The sequence below is a fragment of the Phacochoerus africanus genome, chromosome 10 (assembly GCF_016906955.1).
Source record: "Phacochoerus africanus isolate WHEZ1 chromosome 10, ROS_Pafr_v1, whole genome shotgun sequence".
In the NCBI taxonomy this organism is placed as follows: Eukaryota; Metazoa; Chordata; class Mammalia; order Artiodactyla; family Suidae; genus Phacochoerus; species Phacochoerus africanus.
Window position 1 is genome coordinate 130,325,575 of NC_062553.1, and position 23,520 is coordinate 130,349,094.

Consider the following 23,520-nt stretch of genomic DNA (forward strand, 5'->3'; position numbering starts at 1 on the left):
GGATTGAGACCCCAGGAACTGGGAAAAATATGAAGAAGAAAAAGAAGACAGAATTTAAATAATAAATAATTGTGTGTTTGAGACCAGACTTATCCAGCCATCCACAGAAGGTGCAGGGAGGAGAGAGACTTAAGAATCTTTATATATGGGGGGGTGGAGGATGTGCTAGGGTTGTGGGATGGAAATCCTATGAAACTGGATTGTGATGATCATTGTACAGCTATAAATGTCATAAATTCATTGAGTAATAAAAAAAGAATCTTTATATATGTGCTGGCATGTTAGACCCTGTCAACTTTTCCTCGTGTCTCCAATTATTTTATACTTAGAATATTTCTTAGAAATGTGGTGTACATCTTTTGCACAGTTTTACTAAATCAGTATGTTTGTACATTGAAAGTTGTATAAGACTACATTAAATATGGAGTCTTAAAAGTCACCAAAGATAGACTAGCCTTGAAAATGTTATGATATTATTTAATTCATAATTTTGCCTCCATGATCATCCTACCTACAATAGGATGTGAATTTAAATTGCAGAATAAATATTTCACATTGTCTTTCCTTTGGGGATAAGACTGAACTGATGGTAACATATGGTCACGTCTATTTTTACTCTTTAGAGCTCATTTATTTCAAGATACAGCTTTGGATATTCAGGGAGGAACCTTTTAGATCATAGCATGAGGGAGATAAAGTCTCATTCATTTGTACGTGACCAAGCCATGGTGCTTCTGCTAATGGTTTAATTGGTTCTGTGATGCAGTAAAAGACAAATATTTTGCTAGTAATTTAATTTTATGAACATTTCTTAACAGGGAGTATTTAAATGAATTAAATTTTGTAATTACGACATTCACATCAGCTTCTAAAACTAAGTCACAGAGATGGAGTTCCCGTCGTGGCGCAGTGGTTAACGAATCCGACTAGGAACCATGAGGTTGCGGGTTCGGTGCCTGCCCTTGCTCAGTGGGTTAACGATCCGACGTTGCCGTGAGCTGTGGTGTAGGTTGCAGACGCGGCTCGGATCCCGCGTTGCTGTGGCTCTGGCGTAGGCTGGTGGCTACAGCTCCGATTCCACCCCTAGCCTGGGAACCTCCATATGCTGCGGGAGCGGCCCAAGAAATAGCAACAACAACAACAACAAAAGACAAAAAAAAGACAAAAAAAAAAACTAAGTCACAGAGGACCTTCGATTATAAGTTTACATCCTGAAACTCCTTGTGCAGGGAAGTTTCAAATCCCTATTTCAGTTGAAACGCTTTGGACTCCATAGTTTTTGTTATACGCCTTCTACCAAGATTATCCAGTGTGGTCAGACTTCAGTATTAATGTATTTTTTATTATGCTAAAATGTCAGTATCGATTGGGAAAATCAGTGAGTCCTATTCTAGAGAGAAAAAACATCATATTTCCTTTTCAGATTTTCCTTCATACGTTGTTATTATTTTGTAAGATTTGTGTGTGTGTGTGTGTGTATAGAATCTGTGAATAATGAGAACTGTCTTTCTAAGTTTGCACTATTCTCTTGGTTTTGAATGTAAATTACTCTTTGTGCAAATATTCTAAAGCTGTTCGTTGGTAAAAACACAGCCCTTGCCAGTTTGCCTCTAGGAATAATTTCTCTTTTAATGTGATCTCTTTGGCACCAGCTAGTCTCAGGAGTAGCGCTCAGGTCAGATTTTGATCAACGATGCAACCTGGAATTTCTAGGCACTCTGACTTTCTGTGTGATACAGTGGCAGTGTCATAAAAATGTCCCTTTTACCTTTTAAAGAAAAATCGAGCTAATTTTTTTTCCAATTCAAGGGGACTTCTCAACAAAGAAAATATTCCTTCTGGGCTCGGCAACCTTGATGAATGTATTCTGAATGCTCAGGAAGTGGGAAAATTACATGAAAATACTTCCGGTTATATTGGAGAAAGAGGCAAACCTAAACGTCAGAAACCCAGTTCCACACTTACTGCGCTCAGTGAAAAGCAAGATGGTCTTCCGGTAAGTGAATGATCTTACAAAAGTTTTACTTGTAGCCTGTTAGGAAATAGCACATCTCTTTCCCTTGCTTTATAAAAACGTAGTTTCAGTCTTGAGCTTCACAGAATTGTAGAGCCTGGTTTCGGAACGAGACCTTATAGCTGCTAAGTATACACACTATCATTTCTTTTTGAAAGATATAAAAATTACGTCCAGGAACGATGACATTTTGCCAAAGGAACCAGGGACATCAAATCACGCTTTGATTTCCATGTTACTGAAATTGGTCTGACTCTTATTTCACTCATTTGAGCATTTTTAAATTTTATTTTTGGAATGAAATTGTCAATAAGGCATTTTCTCTTATTTTCCTCCATTTTACTTGTTCTTGTCTGTATGAATATGTCAGAAAACTTCTTTTAGTGAATGAACTTAAAGTGAGGAGAAAGAAAACTATTTAGGGAAAGAGGAGCAACAATCTTTGTGTTCAGAAATTTAATTCAAAGCTATACTCTATAAATAGTTATTTTCCTACATTAGTCAGAAAATGAAAATGTATCGTTTTGCTTTTTTTTTTTTTTTGCTTTTTAGGGCTGCATCCACGGCATATGGAGGTTCCCAGGCTAAGGGTCCAATCAATCAGAGCTACAGCTTCTGGCCTACACCACAGCCACAGCAAGGCCAGATCCTTAACCTACTGAGCAAGGCCAGGGATCAAACCCGAAACCTCATGGTTCCCAGTCAGATTCACTTCCGAGGCACCACGACGGGAACTCCAGAAAGTGAAAAATTAATCTTTCATACAGTTACTTCAGACCTGAACTCTGGATCATTAATTTGATATGTAAGTTATTGCAGTTGGTTTTAGTCACTGACTAAATATTTATTCCATTTAACTCCCAACTATCCATTATCCTTTTTGGCGTAGGCTTCCGTTTCTCTGAAAAGTAAGAACCAGAGTCTCTAATTCCCTGTAGTTTCAAGAAATTTAAAAAAGAAAAGAAAAAATGCTGAAGATAAATTTTGTAATACAACAGGAGCAGAGTCCCTAAGAAAAAAATAGGTACTAGTTAATATCCTCTTGTACAGTGTGTGCCACCTCTTTTCTACTTTATCTGAGTGGTTTTTAGCTCCATGCTGGATTTTCCATAAATTTAGCAAAAATTATGGGCCACTTACTTTCCCATTGCCAATTTCTGTATGTGCCCTGAGAAGATTCCCAGTTTTTCCCTAAATAAAATATACATAAATGGAAATCTATGGAAAACATGTTTATTCCATTTTTCCCAAAATGTCTTGATACCCTGTTTCTGGAAATAAACTGTTCAACTAGAACAGACAGATCCATGTCAGACACAGTTCTCCAAATATAGAATGTAAGCTTTGGAACCATTACACATTAAATGGTTTTTAATACTAACTTAATTCTTATTTGAGGGAAAAGTAAGTTTTTTTTTTTATTCAATAAATTTATTACATTTGTAGTCGTACAATGGTCATCACAATCCAATTTTATAGGATTTCCAGCCCCAGCACATCCTCCCACCCCCCAAACTGTCTCCGATGGAAACCATAAGTTTTTCAAAGTTTGTGAGTCAGTATCTGTTCTGCAAAGAAGTTCATTGTGTCCTTTTTTCAGATTCTACATGTCAGTGAAAGCATTTGATGTTGACCTCTCATTGTCTGACTGACTTCACTTAGCATGATAATTTCTAGGTCCATCCAGGTTGCTAAAAATGCTGGTATTTCATTCTTTTTAATGGCTGAGTAATATTCCATTGTGTATATGTACCACATCTTCTTGATCCACTCCTCTGTCAGTGGACATTTAGATTGTTGCCATGTTTTGGCTATTGCAAATAGTGCTGCAATGAACATTGGAGCACATATGTCTTTTTGGGTCATGGTTTTCTCTGGATGGATGCCCAGGAGTGGGATTGCTGGATCAAATGGTAGTTCAATTTTTGGTTTTCTGAGGAATCTCCATATTGCTTTCCACAGTGGTTGCACCAATTTACAATCCCACCAACAGTGTAAGAGGGTTCCTTTTGCTCCACACCCTCTCCAGCACTTACTGTTTGTAGACTTTTGGATGATGGCCATTCTGGCTGGTGTAAGGTGGTCCCTCAGAGTGGTTTTGATTTGCATGTCTCTAATGATGAGTGATGTTGAACATCTTTTCATGTGGTTTTTGGCCACCTGTATGTCTTCTTTGGAGAATTATCTGTTTATATCTTCTGCCCATTTTTTGATGGAGTTGTTTGGTTTTTTTTTTTTGGTATTGAGTGGTAGGAGGTGTTTATAAATTTGGGAGATGAATCCCTTGTCAGTCGCTTCATTTGCAAATATTTTCTCCCCTTCTGTGGGTTGTCTAAGGGGGAAAAGTAAATTTTTTAATAAACCAAATGATACTAACTCCATCAGCTCTTTATTTGGTCATGATTTGTTATCTGCCGAAGAAAATTACAGTGACTAAAAGTCTGGTACTTGGCTTCTCTGAAAAGAATGTACTTCTCTGTTTGAATCCCTTTTAAAAGGAACTTAACTCATCAATATGTGCTTTCCACCAGAGTAGAATCTTAAATTAGCCAGGTGCTAATAAAAGTAGAAAAGTGCATTTCTTCCTTAGATTATGTGTTTGATTGCGCAAACTCTGGACATGGTCTTTATTTAAAAACATTTGGATGAGAGCGGTGTTTGATTGCACAAACTCTGGACATAGTCTTTATTTAAAAACATTTGGATGAGAGCGCCTGATTCCACTGTGGTCTATTCTCTGTGAAAGGATCCGCCGCCACCTTAGCTGCCAGTTTCCGCATTCCCCGATTGTGCAGTTCACCTGTTAACATCAGGGAGCTGAGCGGACCATGTCTTTGTTGCAGTGAGTAATTTAAAGCCCTGCCAACACAGCTTAGAAGCACAGCTTCCCCATCTGTGAAGGGAGGGTATTCGCTCAGATCTTTGCTGACTCTCATATTCCACGAATCTGAAATCTCATCTTCACAGGTAACCACAGAGCAAGGAGCCAGGGCACACATAACAATGCCTAGTATTTAGACGGCATCCTGCAAGGGAAGTTGTGCGTCTCGGCTTGCCTTTTACTTTTAGCCACCTGTTTTTACCTTCCCCACACTCTCCTCCAAAACCTCCTCCCACTCCACTTCAAGGTCTTTACACGCCAGCTAAACTTTTGTCTCCATCACTGCAAAAAATAGATACGTCTGCGCCTTCTGTGTGCTAGGAAGTATTTCAGACCCTGGGGATCCAGCCGTGAGAAAAACAGGCAAAAAGCACTGCCCTCATGGAGCTTACATTCTAGTGGGGGAAACAGACAGTAGTCAAGGTGAACAAGGAAAACATTAACCATATTGAGAGTGATAACCATTAGGAAGAAAAATAAAGTGGGAAACGGAGCTAGAAACGGTGAGAGGGCAGGGGGAGCCGTTTTCAAGAGAGTGGTCAGAGCCCACCTCCCAAGAACTTACCATTTGAGTATGAGGCCCTAGAGGAAGGAAGGAAGCCTTGCTGTCACAGCAGGAGCAGACCCCCCAAGATGATCGTTCATCTGGAATGTTCCAGGAAACCGCAAAGAAATGCCATGATGTTTGGAGGAGAATGAGCAAGGTCACAGAGGTAATGCAGGGAGGAAGCCGATTAAGCTGGGCCTCGTAGCTCATCATAAGGACTCTGCCTTTATTCCGGGAGAGGTGAGACCCCATCTGAGGATTCTGGGTCAAACAGCGACATGACTTACTGGAATCTCGTTTGACGCCTGTGCTGAGAGCAGATAGTGAGCAGACCAGGGCATAAGCAGGGGAGGCAGTTTGAAAACTATGGCCGTAATCCAGGTTTGCGTAGATGACGGTTTGAACCAAGGTGATACCAGAGCCAGCACATAGTGCCTTGCAGGCCACAGTGCACCCCTCTAGGGGGCATTGTTCCACATCAACTAAAATAGGAATGGACCCTCCTGGAGTCGTGCATTGCAGGAAACCTGAGACCAGAGATGGATTCTGGATCGATTTTGAAGGTAGAATTGACAGGATTTCCTGACATCACCTGAGGGCCATGAAAGTCATAGAGGAGTTAGAGATGGCGCCGAGGTTTGGGGTCTGAGCAGCTAGAAGATTTGCATTGTCCATTAACTCAGATGGAGAAGACAGAAGTTTCGGTGATAAGATCATGGTTCATTGTTGGACAGGTTAAGATTGAGCTGCCCATCAAATATCTAAGGGGAGAAACCAGGAAGGCAACCAGATGTCTGGGCTGAGAGTTTAGGGAGGATTTCCTGGCTGGAGGGGCAACCTAGGAGTCATCAGCAGCTAGAGAATATCAGAGCCAGTGTACGGGATGAGATAACCAAGGGAGCGAGTGTGGACAGAAAGAGAAGTGGCCCCGGGGACCGCGATCCCGGAGGCACACCAGCATGTGAGGATGGGGAAATGAGAAGGTACCAGCCGAAGAGACTTAGGAAGGTGCCACCAGAGAAGTGGGAGAAAAACGAGGTGAGTTTGGTGTCTTGGAAGCCAAGCAAACCAAATGCCTCGGATTGGAGAGAGGGTCACGTGATTGGCCAAGTCGCAGACCCAGAGCTGGGCCATTGGAATCAGCAAGCTGGAGATCCCTTAAAAAGAGCAGTTTGGGTGGAGAGGTGGGAGCAAACCACTTTCCGGAGAAAATAAGAGGAGGGTAAGTGAAGGGTTTGAGTGATAATATCACAGTGATCTCACCGCGCACAACACGGCCAAAGAGACCTGGAAAAGCATCTTGCAGATTTGGAATCTCGCAAGTGGGAAGAGGCTGCATACTCTCCCCCTTGTCCTTTGCCCTCGAGAGGCTGTCGTGACCAGCCAAGACCGAGAGACCGCAGATAGTTCAGACATCAGCCTGCAGATAAATCGGTGGCAGCGAGTGGCATTCGAGTGCTCTGGCTTATCTGTAATGATCGCCGTGGCCCCCCCTTTTCCCCTGTCCTCACACTGCCGGCTCACACCTGCACTCTTCAGTCTGTCTCCGAAGGAAGTCTTGTCCCCTGATGAATTTTGAAGAGCTGAGACAGCCAGCTTGTGTTTCTGTCACTTGCCTCACGCCTGCTTCAAAAATCTCTCTAGATCTCCATCCATTTTTTTTTTCTTACCTGCTCAAATGATAAACGTTTTTTTCCTCAACCCTAAGAATTTCTATGGTTATCTCTGGAAATTCTGTTTCTACCTCCATCTCCCCAGCCTGTGTCCGTGTACAAACATTCACCCACGTGCTCACCCACTCCCACATACACTTTCTGTGTCTTTCTTTCCATCAGCTCATTTCTGTTGGCCTAGAAGAAGTCTCTGGCTCTAAAAATGTTCTTTCCGGGGCACACTTTCACCGTTTGAATCAAAAGCTATAACTCAGGCCTGATCCTGAGCCAGTAATCCGGCCGCTGCCCCTCTGCTCCAGAGACAGAATCATAAATATAGGAAAGACCATCGGTATTAATTTACTCGCCACGTGGTTCTCTATCATCACAGAGAATTAGAAGCAACTTAAATATTCAAAAGTAGGAGACCAGATAAGTAACCTTTGTATGCAGTCAAATATTATTATGCCAAGAATAACAAAGTAGGGTTTCGAAGACTGTGATAAATTGAAAAATGTTTGACAAGCTGCATTTTAAGTGCTTTGTGTACATTATCAAGTTTAATCCTCCCACTATTCCATAAGGTACTTATTAATAGTCTAATTACATTTAATGTATAAAAAACAAAAACATAGTCTAGTAGCTCTCTTATTCATAAAGAGCATCTCTTGATTTTTTTATTTTGTGTGTGTGTGTGTGTGTGTGTGTGTGGGTGGGTGGATGGGTGGGTGGGTTTAGGGCCGCACCTGCAGCATATAAGGGTCCCAGGCTAGGGGTCCATTCGGAGCTGAAGCTGCTGGCCTACACCACAGCTCACAGCAACACCGGATCCTTAACTCACTGAGCAAGGCCAGGAATCGAGCCTGTGTCCTCATGCGTCCTCGTCGGGTTCATTAGTCCTGAGCCACAATGGGCATGCCCACGAGCATCTATTTAATGTGACATGTACCCTCTGAAATCATAGGCAGGGTTCAAGGAAGGAGCATAGGCCTTATCAGCAGACCTAAATTTCAATTCCAGCTTTGTCACATAGCAGCTACGGCAAGGGGGCATGTTATTTAGCCTCCGTGACTTCATCTGTAACGAAGGAGTATTAGTGTCTCTCTGTGGGCTTTTGTGCACCTTACATGCAGTGAAATGTGCTAAAGAACAGGAAAAACTGAAAACAGTCCATATTTTAGATCCTTTCTACTCTCTCTGCTCTGATGTCCCATCTCTTCCCTCTGTCTTCCCATCAAAAATTTTGAACAGTCTGCATTTCCAGTTCTTCCCACACTCGCTTAACCCCTGTAATCCAGATTCTACTCCCCACTTCTCTGAAGAAGCTGCTTTCTCTGTGTCCCTGGGTGGATATGAGGTTGGAACTGGTCTTTTAAGAGCACTATACTATTGGAGTTCCCATTGTGGTGCAGCGGAAACGAATCCGACTAGGAACCATGAGATGGCGGGTTCGATCCCTGGCTTCGCTCAGTGGGTTAAGGATCTGGCGTTGCCACAAGCTGTGGTGTAGGTTGCAGACACAGCTTGGATCTGGCGTGGCTGTGGTGTAGGCTGGCAGCTGCAGCTCAGATTAGACCCCTAGCCTGGGAACCTCCATATGCCATGGATGTGGCCCTCAAAAGACCAAAAAAAAAAAAAAAAAATTAATGAAAAAAAAAAAAAAGCCCTGAGCTATTGCCTGCTTGGTCCTTGACCTCCCAAAGGCCTCGTGGTGCTTGAAAGGTTGTCCGCTTTTCTCAGGACTCGTCCCGTGGCCTCTCTGGTGCTGACCTCTTCACCATAATGACTATTTCCTTCTCCTCCGGAGCATCACGGGCTTATCTCCTGCAAAGCAGGCTTAGGTGTGAAGGTCGTGCAGGTTATTGCCTCGTAGCTCTTTTCCAACTGCTCTTCACGGGAGAGCTTCTCCACTCCCACGGTGTCAGAAGTCCCCTCTGCAGGTGACTTCCAAATCAGCATTTACATGATGCTCTCTGCAGCTCACCGCAGACGGGGCTTCACAGTCAACCTGTGAAAGCCAGGTTCATCATCTTTTCCTCCTGTCTCTTTTTTCACTCCGTGTATCCCTCCGATTTCATCCACTCATCACCTTCTTAGTCATTTCCTAAGCCCTTGCCTTTTCCTTCTTCCCAGTCCTTCTTCCAGCTTTTCAATCCTTTGGCAAATTTAGTTGATTCTATTGGAAAATACGTCTGTCCCTTCTTTCCCTTTGTGTTACCATCACGTAGCCGAGGCTCTTTTTATAACTAGTCTGGAAAATCCGAAGGGCCACCCAGCCTATCTTCATGCCTCTACGCTCCCCCTGTCCTTCTCCAAACCATTTTATCTGCGGCTGAGAACCAGTCATTTATTTCAGGCAGAAATTTTCAGCTCTTTTATTTTTTATTTTTTTATTAGAGGATAGATGATTTACAGTGTTGTGCCAAATTCTGCTGTACAGCAAAGTGACTCATTTATACATATACATATATACACACTTTTTATATTCTTTTGCATCACGGTCTGTCCCAGGAGATTGGATATCGTTCCTTGTGCTATATAGCAGGACCCCATTGTTCATCCTTTCTAAATGTGATAGTTTGCATCTGCTAACCCCAGGCTTCCGGTCCATCCCACCTTCCACCCCCCGTCCCCTTGGCAACCACAAGCTTGTCCTCTATGTGCCTGGGTCTGTTTCTGTTTTGTAAAAAGATTCCCTTGTGCCACACTTCAGATTCTCCATATAAGTGATATCATACGGTATTTGTCTTTCTCTTTCTCATCAGCTCTTGTTTTTAATGGAAGACAACTCAGCAAGAACTCCTATCAGAAAATACCTGACAGGGATTCTCTGAGTGGTGTCAGTATAATGGGAAAAAAAGCTCACCATTGTGAGCCACTGATTTAAAAGTATCCATTCTTTCAGTCATACAACAATGAGCTATTTGGCAAGCACTGTTTCAGGCACTAAGGACAAAATGATCCTTCGTGATCAAAACAGATACACTCTCTGCCATCCTGAGTTTATATTCTCAAGGGACAAGACCGATAAGAAACAAGAGGGTGAACAAGATGGGCATTGGGTGGGTGGTGAATGACTGATGTTGCGCAGATTGCGTTTTCGGGACAGGTGTCCCTGAGGTTGGTACTGGTGCAAGGACCTGGAGGAGAGGAGGGAGGGAGCCATCAGGGTATCTGGGGAGAGACTTTTCAGGTGGAGGGAGCAACAGCCTTAGTCTTTTGAGGCTGAGCAAGAGGCTGCCATGGTTGGAGTAGAGCTGAGGGAGAAGCACTGTAGGAGATGAAGTCAGAGACAGAGCAAGGGGCCTGATCACTTAAGACTTTGTAGCCATTTTTAGACCTTGAGCATTTACCTTGAGTGACATGAGGAGCCATTGGAGGATTAAAGGGGGAAAAAGTCATTTTCTGAAGTATCTTTTGAAAGAATCACTCTGGCAACGGTGTTAAGAATAGTCCAAGGGAAGTGAGGGCTCTTCAGATAGAACTTATCTTAAAAACGAAGAAAATATTAACAGTGTGGCAAACTACAGATGGAGCAGTGACCAAAATACAGAAGTCACGGTGGCAAGGACAGGTGTCTGTCTGATTCACCACTCACCATTCTACACTGTAGCTCAGCACTCACCAAAAAAAAAAAAAAAGTGTTTGGAAACGTGAGCAAGTGGAAGATTGCCATATTGTTTAGGGTATCTGGGTAACAAAAAGACCCCAAATGCAAGGCCTTAAACGCATAAAAGTTCTTTCTCCCATGACCACCTGAGGGAGGAATTTAGGGCTTGGGAGAGGAGGGAGAAGACTTGCTCCATGTGGTGTTTCAGGGACCCAGGCCAGTTGACTCCCTGCTGTCTTCAGCAAGTAGCTTCCAGGGCACTCATGGGTTTCCTCTCCATCCCAGCTCAGACTGGGAAGAGACTGGGCACCAAGGCATGAACATGGTGAGGCAAGTTATTAGCCAGGCCTGGAAAGCACGTATACCACCCCTCACGTTCTCGGGGAGAGGGCAGTCGCAGGGCCCTACCTAACGGCCAGAGAGGCTGGGGGAAGGGAGGTGTTGTTCCTGGGCACGTGGCTCCATCATTACAGACAAGGCATGGGTTTTCATGGACAGCTGGCCAGCTCTTCCATAAGCATCCTCCCCCAGTACCAGAGATTCTTTTTGCATATAGTTTCGTTTATACAGTTTTAAGCTGTAAAACATAAAACATACAGAAAGATACAAAAAGAAATTCAAATTTGCCATGAGTCCTTTGTTAATGAGAATATATCAAAAATTCACCTTCTTTTAGAACTCAAGGTTAGAATAATGAACCTGTTTTGACTAGCAGTGTTCCCTGCAGCCTTCAAACTGAGCTGTTTGTATACTGAGAGAAGGTATATATTTTTGTTTTTAGTGTCCTCTATAAAGGCTTTGTCAGCATTTTATAGTTTTAGAAGACAAATGTGTTTTTGCTCCAAGTGTTTTCAAGTGCTTCAGTGGTCAGACAGGTTTGGAGCCTAGCTGTTAATGCCAAAACAGAGAGGGGGCCAAGAGGGGGAAGAATTAAAGTCTAAAGCTAATTTGTCAAGACTTTTGCTCTTTATAGATTTGAGGTCATTTTTATAATTGAAGAGGGTGGTTCTTAAAATTCGGTTTCTTCTGACACCCAAAAATTGTCCAAATAAATCATATCATAGCAAATCTGTATGTTTTGAAAGTCACCAGTAGGCTTTCTGAGAGACAGTGCTTTATGGATTATTGGGTAGGCTTTATCTTTCTTTAATGCAGTTCAAAAAGCAGTTTTATCAAATTACTTAAAGATAACAGTCCATTCTTTGTTATTTCTTGAAAGTACCCATTACCAGGAATTCCCCTTGTGGCTCAGTGGTAACGAACCCGACTAGTACCTATGAGGATGCAGGTTCGATCCCTGGCCCTGCTCAGTAGGTTAAGGATCCATTGTTGCCGTGAGCTGCGGTGTAGGTCAAAGACACAGCTCCGATCTGACGTTGTGGTGGCTCTGGCGTAGGCCAGCAGCAATAGCTCCAACTCAACCCCTAGCCCAGGAACTTCCATATTGCACACGTGCCACCCTAAAAAAAAAAAGCAAGAAGAAATAAATAAAATAAATTACTTATTACCTGTAAAATATCCTAACTCAATTAAAATTAAAATTAATGCAATAAAACATGTTTTCTAAGAATCCTATTACCTCAGCCTTTAATAACTGAAAACATTAATGAACTGCTCAGTGTTTGGGACATAAAACAGTTCAAAACCTTCCAGAGGCATTGAGTTAGTATTTTCTCCTAAGACTGGTGCTATTAACAACTGCAGAGCATTTGGAAGTCCAATAGCTCACTTCTCTTGCAATGGAAGCTTTCTACATTCCAGCTGTTACTTTGACCTGTAGGTTCCATTTTTCCCTTCCCCATCTCAGGGAAATGGGGAAGTGCTGATCTATTTCTTAATCTTCCCTCCCTTCACCCTTAGGCAAAGGATGGAAGTTACCGTCTATAAAACGTTTGGGACCCATGGAAATAGGTACTTTTGTTGCTGTGCTTCTAGATCTTAGCTCCCTTTTTTAGGTTCATTTTGAAAAAAATGGAGGTGGGTTGCTTGCCAATTGTAACACATTCTTCACATGTTCCCGTTTCCAAGAGGTAGGGGGGCAACGGAGCTACCTTAGCAAAGGAACATTGTGTCCTCGTGTGCTGCTTTGGTGAAAAGCAAACTATGAATATTCAGTCGTCTCAGATGTGTGGAAGACGGCATCAAAGTTGGAATTATCACAAAGCTTCCGGAAAGAATATCGCATGATACTGAGGGTTACCCCTTGTCAATTCCATCTATGAAAACTCAGGTCGTTGGAGAGTTTCCTTATTCATAAGAATCAAACAGTATGTAAAAAGTGGGGCAGGCTAGGGAGTTGAAGTTACCTGTTTTAACCCCAAAGATCAGCTAAACTTTCTCACATTTCACAACCACTTTTTGCAAGGCTTTCTATTGTAGAACGTGACGTATCGTTTTCTCTAGAATTCTCGAAACCTATATTGATTATATCTTGGTTCTTTCTGTTTAGGAAAAGATCCATCTTCTAACATTCTTCTAACTGAAATACCTTTAAGTGCGTAATTTGATTTATCTTCTGTTCTCTCCTGAGTATGTCTTAGCCTTGACCTGCAGATTTTTATTTCTTCTGAAACCGTCATTCGCATGTAACTGTGAAGGTATTTCACTAACAGTGGGATCTGAAGGTAGTGAGTAGGTGCTTTCCCTGGGCATTCATGTTTCAGAGCGTCAGGAAAACCTGATACAGCTGTACTAGATCTTACACTAAAGATTTGGATAATCTATTTGAAGATTACCATTGGGAACAAAGATTCCCTGTCACAGCTGGATCCCTCTTTATCAGGAAGATCACGTTCAGGTAATAAGAGCAACCGTGACTTACTGAGAGCTGTTTTAGAGTGGCCTCTTCTCACGCGAACTTTAGAGGTATAAAAATGTAAAAATAGTTATGTGTCGTCATGTTTCAAAATTGCTCAGATTGCATTCGAAAATGAACTCTGCGACTTAACCTCAGGGGCACACTGGTGTGCAGTGGTGGCCGACACACACACTGTCTTTCCAGGTCTTGGGGCATCATCTTACCTGTGGGCAAAGAGCCGGAAGATACTTCCTTGAAGATTTCACGGCACAGTTTAGACATGCTAATAACACCAGCCACATGTTCACTAAATGTACCACGTGTGTTTCTAGTGCTTTGCGTGTGTTATCTCATTTAACCCTCAGTCTCGTCCTGTGTTAGGTATTGTTGCCAACCCCCCTTTTCTAGAGGAGGAAACTGAGGGTCGAGGAGGGTCATACTCGGTGGAGTTAGGATTCAGACCCAAACATCCCGACACCAGAACCGTTATAGCTGTCAACGGCACGTTCTCTCCCTTGGGTTTTGTTCTTTGATGGAGCCTTGGGTTTTAAATTTTAAGAAATCCAGACAAGGGGCCCACACGATCCCAAACAGAAAATAGTGTATCCATTTACCAAGCCAAAGATGAGGTATCCACTCTAATTATATGCTTATTTCATGGAGATTTTTATATGTGTCAATTTCATGGGATTATTGTGAAACCTAATCAGATTGACTTTGCAATGGGCTTTTCATAACGGGAGATCATAAATACGTAGATGAACACATGTGGCTTCGGTGTGTGTTCTTTATTTCAGTAACACACAGTACATCGATTTTGCTTAGTGGTCTTTTAATGCAGGTATGAATCTTTGAGTTCAACAAAATTTGGGCTCAAATCGCCAAGACCCCTGTGTGTTGGAGTCTGCTGAATGTAAACGTGCTCTTATTTGCCTATTGGCCTCTTCCTGCGTGGGGACGGCTTCACTTCTGTGCTCAAGTCGCCTGAGTTGTGTGTAGAATCTGTGGGCCTCTTTCACAGAGGTGGTCAAAAAACCTTACAGATAGCCTTCCTGATAAGCATTAGGCCCTCTTGGTCGGCCCGAATGAAATACATGCTGTTTCAAGTAAGTTTCCTCTTTTCATTTTGTTTCCATTTGGTTAATATAAAGATTTAACATTAAATATCACAGTTACGAAGGCTCTTCACTCCATTTCTATTCATGGATATTTGACAGCTTAGGTATAAGCTGCATATTCCCCCAGGTGAAAAGATGTTTAAATAAGCAACGAATGTTGCAGTGGCTTCTGATTAGATTCAAGGTCAGATTCCTCAAGTCTAGTCCTCAGGGCCCCTGGTGGTCTCAGAGTCTGGGTTTTGCTATGTTTAGCTATAAAATGTGGATAATACCCCATAAGGACGTTATAGGGCACAGTGACCTTTGCTGCGTTGCTGCCAGAGAGCTTTGTGAATGGGCCGATAAAGTTCAACATACAGTTTTAGGCCAGCAGCATATAATAAACTGTCATGATTTTACCGGTTTTCACAAAGATAGGCATCCGAGGACTAGAAGTCATTGATGCCTGCATATTCTCTGATTTTTCTATTTTAAAAAAAGGAAGGTCTATTGTTGTGTATTTCTTACTGTTCCTACTGGGCGACCCACAGTGTTTTTGTTACAGAATATGGAAAGCGTCAGTCCCACACCGTCTCAGGAGAGGCCTGGACCTCAGGATGTGGCATTGATGTCCAATGAGAGGTAATTTTAGAGCTTTCTCCTAACGTTGTTTACAAGACCATGAATAGATTTTGTTTTTCCCTTAATACAATGTTTAAGAACTAAAAAGAATAGAATTAAGGGACTCTCTGTTTACCAACCGTATTTTATAGCAAGGACAATGCTTCGAATGGAAACTCCCCCGTGGTGCTTTTCAAGGCAGATAACCGTGTGCGTGTTTTATGCTCCTCAATTTTTATTTTGCTTCATTTTTTGTTTTGTTTTTTTATTTTTTTTAATTTTATTTATTTATTTATTTATTTTTTTGCCTTTTCTTGAGCTGCTCCCATGGCATATGGAGGTTCCCAGACTAGGGATCTAATTGGAGCTGTAGCCACTGGCCTCCTCCAGAGCCACAGCAACGTGGGATCTGAGCCACGTCTGCGACCCACACCACAGCTCATGGCAACGCCGGATCCTTAACCCGCTGAGTGAGGCCAGGGATCGAACCCACAACCTCATGGTCCCTAGTCGGATTCGTTCACCGCTGCACCACAACGGGAACTCCTTGTTTTGGTGTTGAATGTCATAAGAATTTTATTTAAAGCTACCGAGCCTACTTTTAAAATACCTGAAATCTTCACTGTGGTGGGTGAGAAGCAATGTTATAAAACAGTGTGACATCTTATGACATTTTGTTGTTGCTGTCATTTGTAGCAAAGAACATGAAAAAGAAGGCAGACACACGCAGCATTTTGAGGTGAGTAGCTGAACGAGGCAGACTGTGACCGTGACATTCGTGAGAGTCTGTGGGCGGTATGATTTGCTTATCAGTAAGGGATGCAGGGATTAAGTGATGGGATATTGACTGGTGAGAATGGCAAATAGCGAGCCAGCACAATTCTTGAGAAATCGCAAAAATTTCATTCCTTGGCTCTTGAAATTCTTTTGAGTGTGAGAGAAACTTTAATAGCCTGGCGATTTCTCCTTCGATTTTCTGTACCGTAAGACAAAACAAAAAAGCAAAGCTGCTGGTTAGATTTTTCCATTTTTTCATGCATTTTTTAAGTGACCGAAATAAATAAATAGGTGGTGAGGCTTCGTGGATTTGTCACAGAGATTATCTCATTAATTTTGAAGTTAACACAAAATCAGTTAAATCTAATACATCCAAAGCATTTTCTGACCTTTGTGTCTTGTTTTAAGTAACCTGCAGAGGGAAAAAAAAATATCTAATTCCTTTCTGTTGTCCATATCTTAAAGTTTCAGTTACTTTCCTGGCTTCCCTGTGGTCCTCTGAGGCATTGCCACATTGACCTAAGTATCTGATTTCCTTTGCTCCCAAAGCTGGCTTCCATTCAGTGTGCTCAGCTCCATTTTTCATTCATGCATGGGTATGTTATCCTCTGCGTCTCAGTGCTTCCAACTCCACCTTCAGTCTTATTATCAGCTTTCTTTTTGGCAAGAATTAAAGCTTTTCTCAGCCTGTTCTTGGATTCTGACTCTGGATATATTAATTATCCACAGACCTCGTCTTCTACCCTAGTGATTCCTAATCCCTGTTGGACACTCCCTTCTGACCTCAGTCATATATATGGAGTCCTACTATGTGCAGGTGCTGTGCTAGGAGCTGGTCTTTAGTAACAGCTGCAGTTCCTGCCTCCATCGAGTTTTCGTACCTAGCAGATTAAGAATCTGAAAGCTCTGGAGCCCCTTCTTAGAAAAAAAGCACACCCAGGTAAAACTGGGCATAAAATTGCTGGAAATGAATAGCCACCTGACAACACCCCCACCCCAACCCCGGCTTCTAGCCTCCTCATGTGCAATTTCTCATGTTCACGCCTTCGTTAATCCAGCCAGATGGTAGGAAGGAGAGGCTTCCTCTCTCTGACTTCACAGCCTCTAAGCCACTTCTTTCATCCCTTTTATGCTTCCCTCCTTGGGACCCAGGCACTAAATGGGCATTTTTGTCCTTATCTCTGGGTAGCTCTTTTCAGAGAGGGGTGTCTCCATGAGACCGTGGTTTTCTTCTCCTTCTGTTTCATCCTTTCTCTGCCTCTTCCTCTGTTCCCAGCAAGCACCTGCTCGACATGCCATTGCAAATTTTTTAAAGCAAATGGCTTTGCCAGCCTCCCGGAGAGGTCTCTGTGCTTGCCTTTCGTGCCTCTCATCCTGTAAGAGATAAAAGGGTAGGAAGCAACCTTCGTGGGGGAACTTTGTCACATTAACTCATAAGTTCCCAGTGGTACCCAAACGAAACCCACGCTGAACTCAGTTTGTCTTGGTGTTTTGGGGCAGCGGCTCCCATGGCAGTGACGGCGTCATGGGGAAAGAATCTCAAATCTTTCTTCCACGGGCCAGGACCTTTCCTGCCATGTGTCGCCTGTGAGCATTTACCAATCAGCACCCAGCCCACGGCAGGCACTCCTGACACACTCACCATTAATAATCGTTGTCATCATGGTCCCTTGAGCCAGGAGATAAAATTAGGCAGTGAATTAAAACCTAGACTAAGCCCTCCGTGTCATCTTGCTCTCACAACTGCTCCAAAGGAGAGGGAAAAAGACATCCCTCCACCAAGCAAGAATCATTTCCCACTTTCTTTCCCTGAAAGAAACATATTTTATTGTTAATGAAGGACCATGAAAAGGCCCGGCTTTCATTTTTAAAGCCCTTTCCCTTGTTTACCGTGTATTATAATTTCGTACCTTTTCATATATATAGTACTTTCTGGAATTGATACAACCCACATAGTCAATCTGGTTTTCTAATAATACTGCAATCATTCCCAAATTTCAGAGCTGGAAAGTCAGTCAGTCTGGAGCTGGGTTACCCCTCCTAGAATTCTATTGAAGTGTCTTGGGTATTTTTTTCCGCGTCTCCGATAGCATCAGATTGAGATGCTCAAAGGCACCTGTCCCCTATGAATGGATCTGATAGTGTTTCCAGCTTCATTTTCCATTAGGGCAGATTTCGTCCTCATGAATTTTGCCCTTTGAATTTTTGCCCATAAATGCCCAGATTCATACAGGATGGCGCCGCAGATGAGCGCTCTAGGAGGAAGGTGGTTTGTCTTTCTCGTTTGACTAATGTTTTCATTAGAATGAGGACTATTATAACCTCCAGCCTCAGAAACGATCCTTAGGGGTACCTGAGCAGAGAGAGGCTGTCTCCCAGTCTGCTGCTCAAAGGCAAAGGCAGGCACATCTGTGGCTTTGTTTCTTAAAGCATCATTCTGCAGTATCAAGTGTGCTTTGTTTGAATGCATGTATTGGAAAGGAAACGGGGGCCTCTCCTTTGTTGCCTGTCTTTTTTAATTTATTTGAATTATACAACGAATCTTATCCCAAAGCTGAGATCTCGGATGGTCAGAGTTATCCATTTCTGGTTCACCCGCATTTCTTACGTGGTTTGTATTAAAAATCTGTTTAGTGACACATTGGCGATGGGGAAAGAGTTAGAGGCACTTCAAAATGCCAAAAACGAAAGTATAATTTCTTCAGCTCCGTTTTAGAGAGGCTGACATTTTAATAAAATTTCCTGCTTGGACTGGATGAAATAAGATGACATGTGCAAAAGCCTAGCACCCTGTTCCCTGAGCACGTGGAGTGGAGTTCGGAGTCTTTGTTCTCCTGTTTGTCTTTAAACTCATTTGACAACTGGAAGGATCCAGGAGAGAGGTGGTTTTTAAAACTGGCAATGTCTAGATTCTGAAAGCAGACACTCAAGAGTATGGATTTTCAGAGTTCTGTCTGCAATGAAGTTTATACTTGACGCCTCCATTTCACTCCTCCCGATAAGTTATTTTCTCTTGTGGAGCTATTTCATGCTTCCGTATAAAATCCAGAATATGCAAGTTACAGCCTCATCCTTAATCTTTTTTTCTTGTCACAAAAGCAAAAGGTGGAAAAGTCATTAACTACATGGGAGGCTATTCCCTTATCTGGAAGAAGTCATTATAATCAGAAGCATAAGGTTAATGAAGTGTTAAATTCTTTCAAGATATTTTTACATTCTTTATGCTTTCTAAGCCTGCTGCTTAGAAGAGCTTAGGAGCATACCTTTGATAACAAACAGGACATTCATAATAAACAAAAGCCTATTTCCCCTTTTCTTATCCTGCTTCAGAGAAGGGGAGAAGATAAAACTTTTTAATCAAGCGTGAGAATTAATATTAATGATCTGAAGAGCTTAAATGCAGGCTTTTATGTGCCCTGAGAAGGTTTGAGATAAATGCTGAAATATCCCATCAACAAGTATTTCTGAAATGGATGACTCTGTTATTTCCTCTTCACTGTATTTCGTGGAAGCTGTAAGATTTTGTTACTGGCTTTAATATGAGAACCAAAAAAATGTGTTTAGATGCGCTTCCAGTCCCATCCAGTCTCAAAAGGCTACCGAAGCTTCATAATTGACATGAATTTGGGGATCTGTTGTGTTCATTTTCCTTTATTGTCAGGCCAAACAGTAAATGTGTGTACGTGCATGTGGCTCTTCTGTTCGCTCTGTGTGGCTCCGTCCTGTGCACGTGGCCTTACGCACGCACCGCACGCTGATACTGTCTCTCCCGGCTCTGGTGAGCTGGTAGTTAGGCCACTTATCCAGACCCTGTGCATGGAGGGGAAGGAGGTGGAACACAACGTCACCAGCCATTCCAAACCAGGAAAGGAGCAGGATCAATAAAGCTGGGGTAGAAGGAGCCAGACCCAGCCAGACAGCAACAAGTCTCAACAAAAATCAGGTGGATAGACCCATGGTTAACGGCTCCTTGACCTGAATGTGGAATGTTGTCTGTGGCCCCAGGCAAGGCGAGTGGTCTTATTTGCTGCCTAGCACCCTGTCTTTTTCTTTTATAACATGGCTGTGACCTGGTACTTATGTGATAAGTCAATCTCATCCACACTCAATCCCCTCTCTTGTTAATTCCTGCAACTCCAGTGCCTAGCACATAGTATGTGTTCAATAAACAGTTGCCAAATGAATGGGAAGGGGAAATAGTGTATAAATAGAAAGAGCATTTCTTGTCCAGTGATTATGGGCTAGCTGTTTTTAATGCTGCATGGCTTTTCCCTTAATCTTCAAAACTTTATGGAGTTGTATTTCTGCATTAGGGAAAAACAATCTCAAGTACAAAGAAGTTTATGCATTAAAATCTTGCAGCTGGTCCCCAGGTATTTATACTCGGGTCTCTGATGCTGCAGCCCCTACCTGCCATCCTTTGTTGCCTCTCCTCAAGAGCCAGACACTCCGTTTATTTCATTTCATGAATATTTCGTGTGCTTTCGCATGATGCAACATTTTCCACAAGGGTTTGGTGTGCGCGACAGCATGGCACCAGCATCTCTGACTTGGAAATTGTGAAGTTAATGTAGCTACTCTGATTTAACTTAAGGCACCATTTGTTGCCTTTTCAATGAAAGTTGAAACCAAAACTATTTTGGTATTAAAGAAGGTCCTTGACATTGATATAGTAAGAGAGGCGTGAATACTATACAGTAAGCACCTTTAGAGGGTGTGAAATAACCTGGCAGAGCGCCTCACCCAGGTTAGGCTGACAAATATGTGTGAGGATGAGGAGGTGTTTGCCAGTGGATCGTTACAGCCACCGAGCAGTGTCCTCAGCTCCATGTGCCCGTAAACCCAGGGCCCACACCAGCAGCTCTGCAACCACAGGCAAGGCAACTGTGTTGGGCTCAGAGATCATTGGGGCCGGACGCTGGGAAGTGGGCCTCCAGCTGCAGCAGGCAAGTGGAAGAGCAGCCCCAGGGGCTGATCAGAGCACTGAGCACAGGGCTTTGTTGGTGGGCGAGCCATGCCGAGGGTGCCTGTGGCTGCACCAGCTGCTATGGGTTTATGTAGGCTGCATCTCTCCACTGCACGCAGATCGGCCAGGAAGTCCAGAAGCTCGTGTAATTTAACACAGGTCTGCAGTGTGAATGATGCCTGTTATAAACAGCACAGTCCCTATTCTCAACACCCCCACAGAGCATCCCTGACAGGCCTCTGCTCGACTCCAGATACAGTGACCGCTTTGCTGTTCCTCAGCATATACAAGAAAACCATGTCTCAGGGCCTTTGCACATGCTTCCCTTCTGCTTGAGATGCTCTTCCCACAGAAGAACATCTCCTTCACGTCCCCACTCACATGTCCCCTCATTGGAAAGGCCATCCCTGGCCACCCAGTATAAAATTGCAGGCTGTGGCCTCTACCTCCCTCCTTCTCCTTACCCTGCTCTGTTTTTCCTCCACCCTCCAGATTACTACCTGGCTGTTTCTTCTGTATTAATTGTCCCCTTCCATAAAGCTTCTTAGTACAAAGGCTTTATTTGGTCCACGAAAGTTTCTCCCCTGTCTAAAATGCTGTCTAGCCCAAAGTAGGTCCTCAAAAATTATTTCTTAAATGTGTAAGTAAATTTCATATTTGTATCTCTCTAGCACCTGCCATATAATAGACAGCTCTATTGAGTAAGCTAATAAAATTTTGCCCTCATTCTCTGTTCGAATAATAGAATCTTGCAAAAGACTGTCCATCCCAACATCCTGCCCCAGGGGGTAATCTCTCCTGCTGCTACATTCCTAACCCCCAGACCTTATTTGAACGCTGGGAAGAGCGGCTCGACAATCACAAGGCGAGCTTGCCGTCCACTGTTGCACGGCACCAAAATCGAGGGTTCAGAGCTTCCCTGAGCACACCGAGTCCCTTCCACTCTAAGGTCGGCCCCCTTAGTGCGGGAGCTTGCGTGTCTGGCAGAGAGCCCAGGACGGAGTGGGCGCCCCCAACCGTCTTGTCGAAGAAATGAATCAATCCGTGTATTTTGGAGAAAACAATTAAGGAAAATCTAATTGTCTTACTTAGAAGTCGGTGTTCATTCAGATGTGGCAGTCATAAAGAGTACACATTTTAAAGCAGCTGGTGTGTATGTGGAATTCCAGGATTTTACACTTGTCGTGTCAAGCACTGCAGGACTCTCCAGCGTCGTGAGGGAACCCGGGTACCACGGGGAGCAGAGCCAGCGATTAGGGCGAGGAACGATGCGGGCTGCCTGGGAACCCAGCTCTTAGGTCTGCGGGTCTTCCCAGGGCGTGCATCTCCCCGAGGAAGGCATCAGTCTGGAAAACACCCGTTCGTCCACGCTTAGTTGTTTTAAATCCTTCCGCGGCTTTCCGTTATCTGCCACATGGCAAAACCCGAACCTGGCCCAGCCTGCAAGGCCGGTGTCAGCCCAGCATCTGCTCAGCTGATGGCCTCTGCATCCGCGCTGAGGGCCCGCCCCCGGGGCTGCTTCTCTGCTGTGGTCCAGGTGGTTCGCCCCTGCGCACCTCTGCACATGTGCCTCCTCCTCTTCTGTACGATGGGAGCCCCTCCCCGATGCTCTGACCCCACAGGGCCCCAGATCACTATTGCACCTGTCGATCTGTGATGGGAACACGAGAGACTCTGTCCTCTGATGTTTTCATTAGAGCTCCAAGTAAGGCTCTGCCACACCCTGTATGACTTGCAGGTATAAGTGCCTCCTCGCCAGCTTCTTCAGCTTTTTGAGGTACCATGGTATTTTACTTGTCTTCCCATGGTTCCTAATAGAAATAAAAAGAAGGTTCGCTTCCATTTGCGCATCTCTTCTGCTCCAGGCACCACGCTAGGGACCTTTCATACCTTCTCTCAGATCTTCAAAGGAACCTTGCAAGACTGATATTACTGATGCCATTTTGTAGATTAGGAATTGGAGGCTCAGGAGGGAAACAGCTCAGCCGGGGCACAGACCTAGTAAATGTCAGTCGTACTTCAAACCCTGGTCTGCCCGGAAGGAAAATTCACTCTGCACCCTGCACAGCACCAGTGGCTTGATAGATGTTCCTCATGAAGAAACATGCAATCGTATTTCTTATACTCTTCCCTTTTTTATGCCTCTAAGTGTAACAAACAGTAGAAATACTTACTGAGAAAACGATTATTTGCTGTATGAGGTTCTAACACACACACACACATGATTGGTGACTAATTGACTCTGTAACTTAAAAAACTGAGCACCAGATTTGGTCAGTCATTCAACCCCAGTCCTCTTAGGATTCAGCCCAGGGAACAAATGATTTTTGTGGCATAATTGTTTAATGTGGGTTTTTTTTCCCCCCCCCGCAATAGATGAGCAGAATTTTTTAAGTGTCTTAAACCCTAGGTTAACTTGGTGTTTCCATCTGACATTAGTAGCTTGTCATGAACTGATGGATGAGATTTCATTTTATCCCAAATGTGAAGAAAATGCTTCGTCTCATGGAAATATAGTAGTAAAAGCTCTGTCTATTCCCCTGGTGATATCAAAGTAG

At 43.4% G+C, this 23,520-nt stretch overlaps 1 protein-coding gene across 8 annotated transcripts in view; it reads left to right on the forward strand.

The window, feature by feature from the left end:
- FAM13A (family with sequence similarity 13 member A) overlaps positions 1 to 23,520 on the forward strand; it is a 325,535-nt gene that overhangs the window by 263,239 nt on the left and 38,776 nt on the right. For all 8 annotated transcript variants that reach the window (XM_047799215.1, XM_047799220.1, XM_047799218.1 and 5 more), the window contains 3 exons: positions 1,810 to 1,996; positions 15,164 to 15,240; positions 15,916 to 15,958. In XM_047799215.1, the coding sequence (XP_047655171.1) occupies positions 1,810 to 1,996; positions 15,164 to 15,240; positions 15,916 to 15,958 (307 nt within the window). The remainder of the gene's footprint in view (positions 1 to 1,809; positions 1,997 to 15,163; positions 15,241 to 15,915; positions 15,959 to 23,520) is intronic.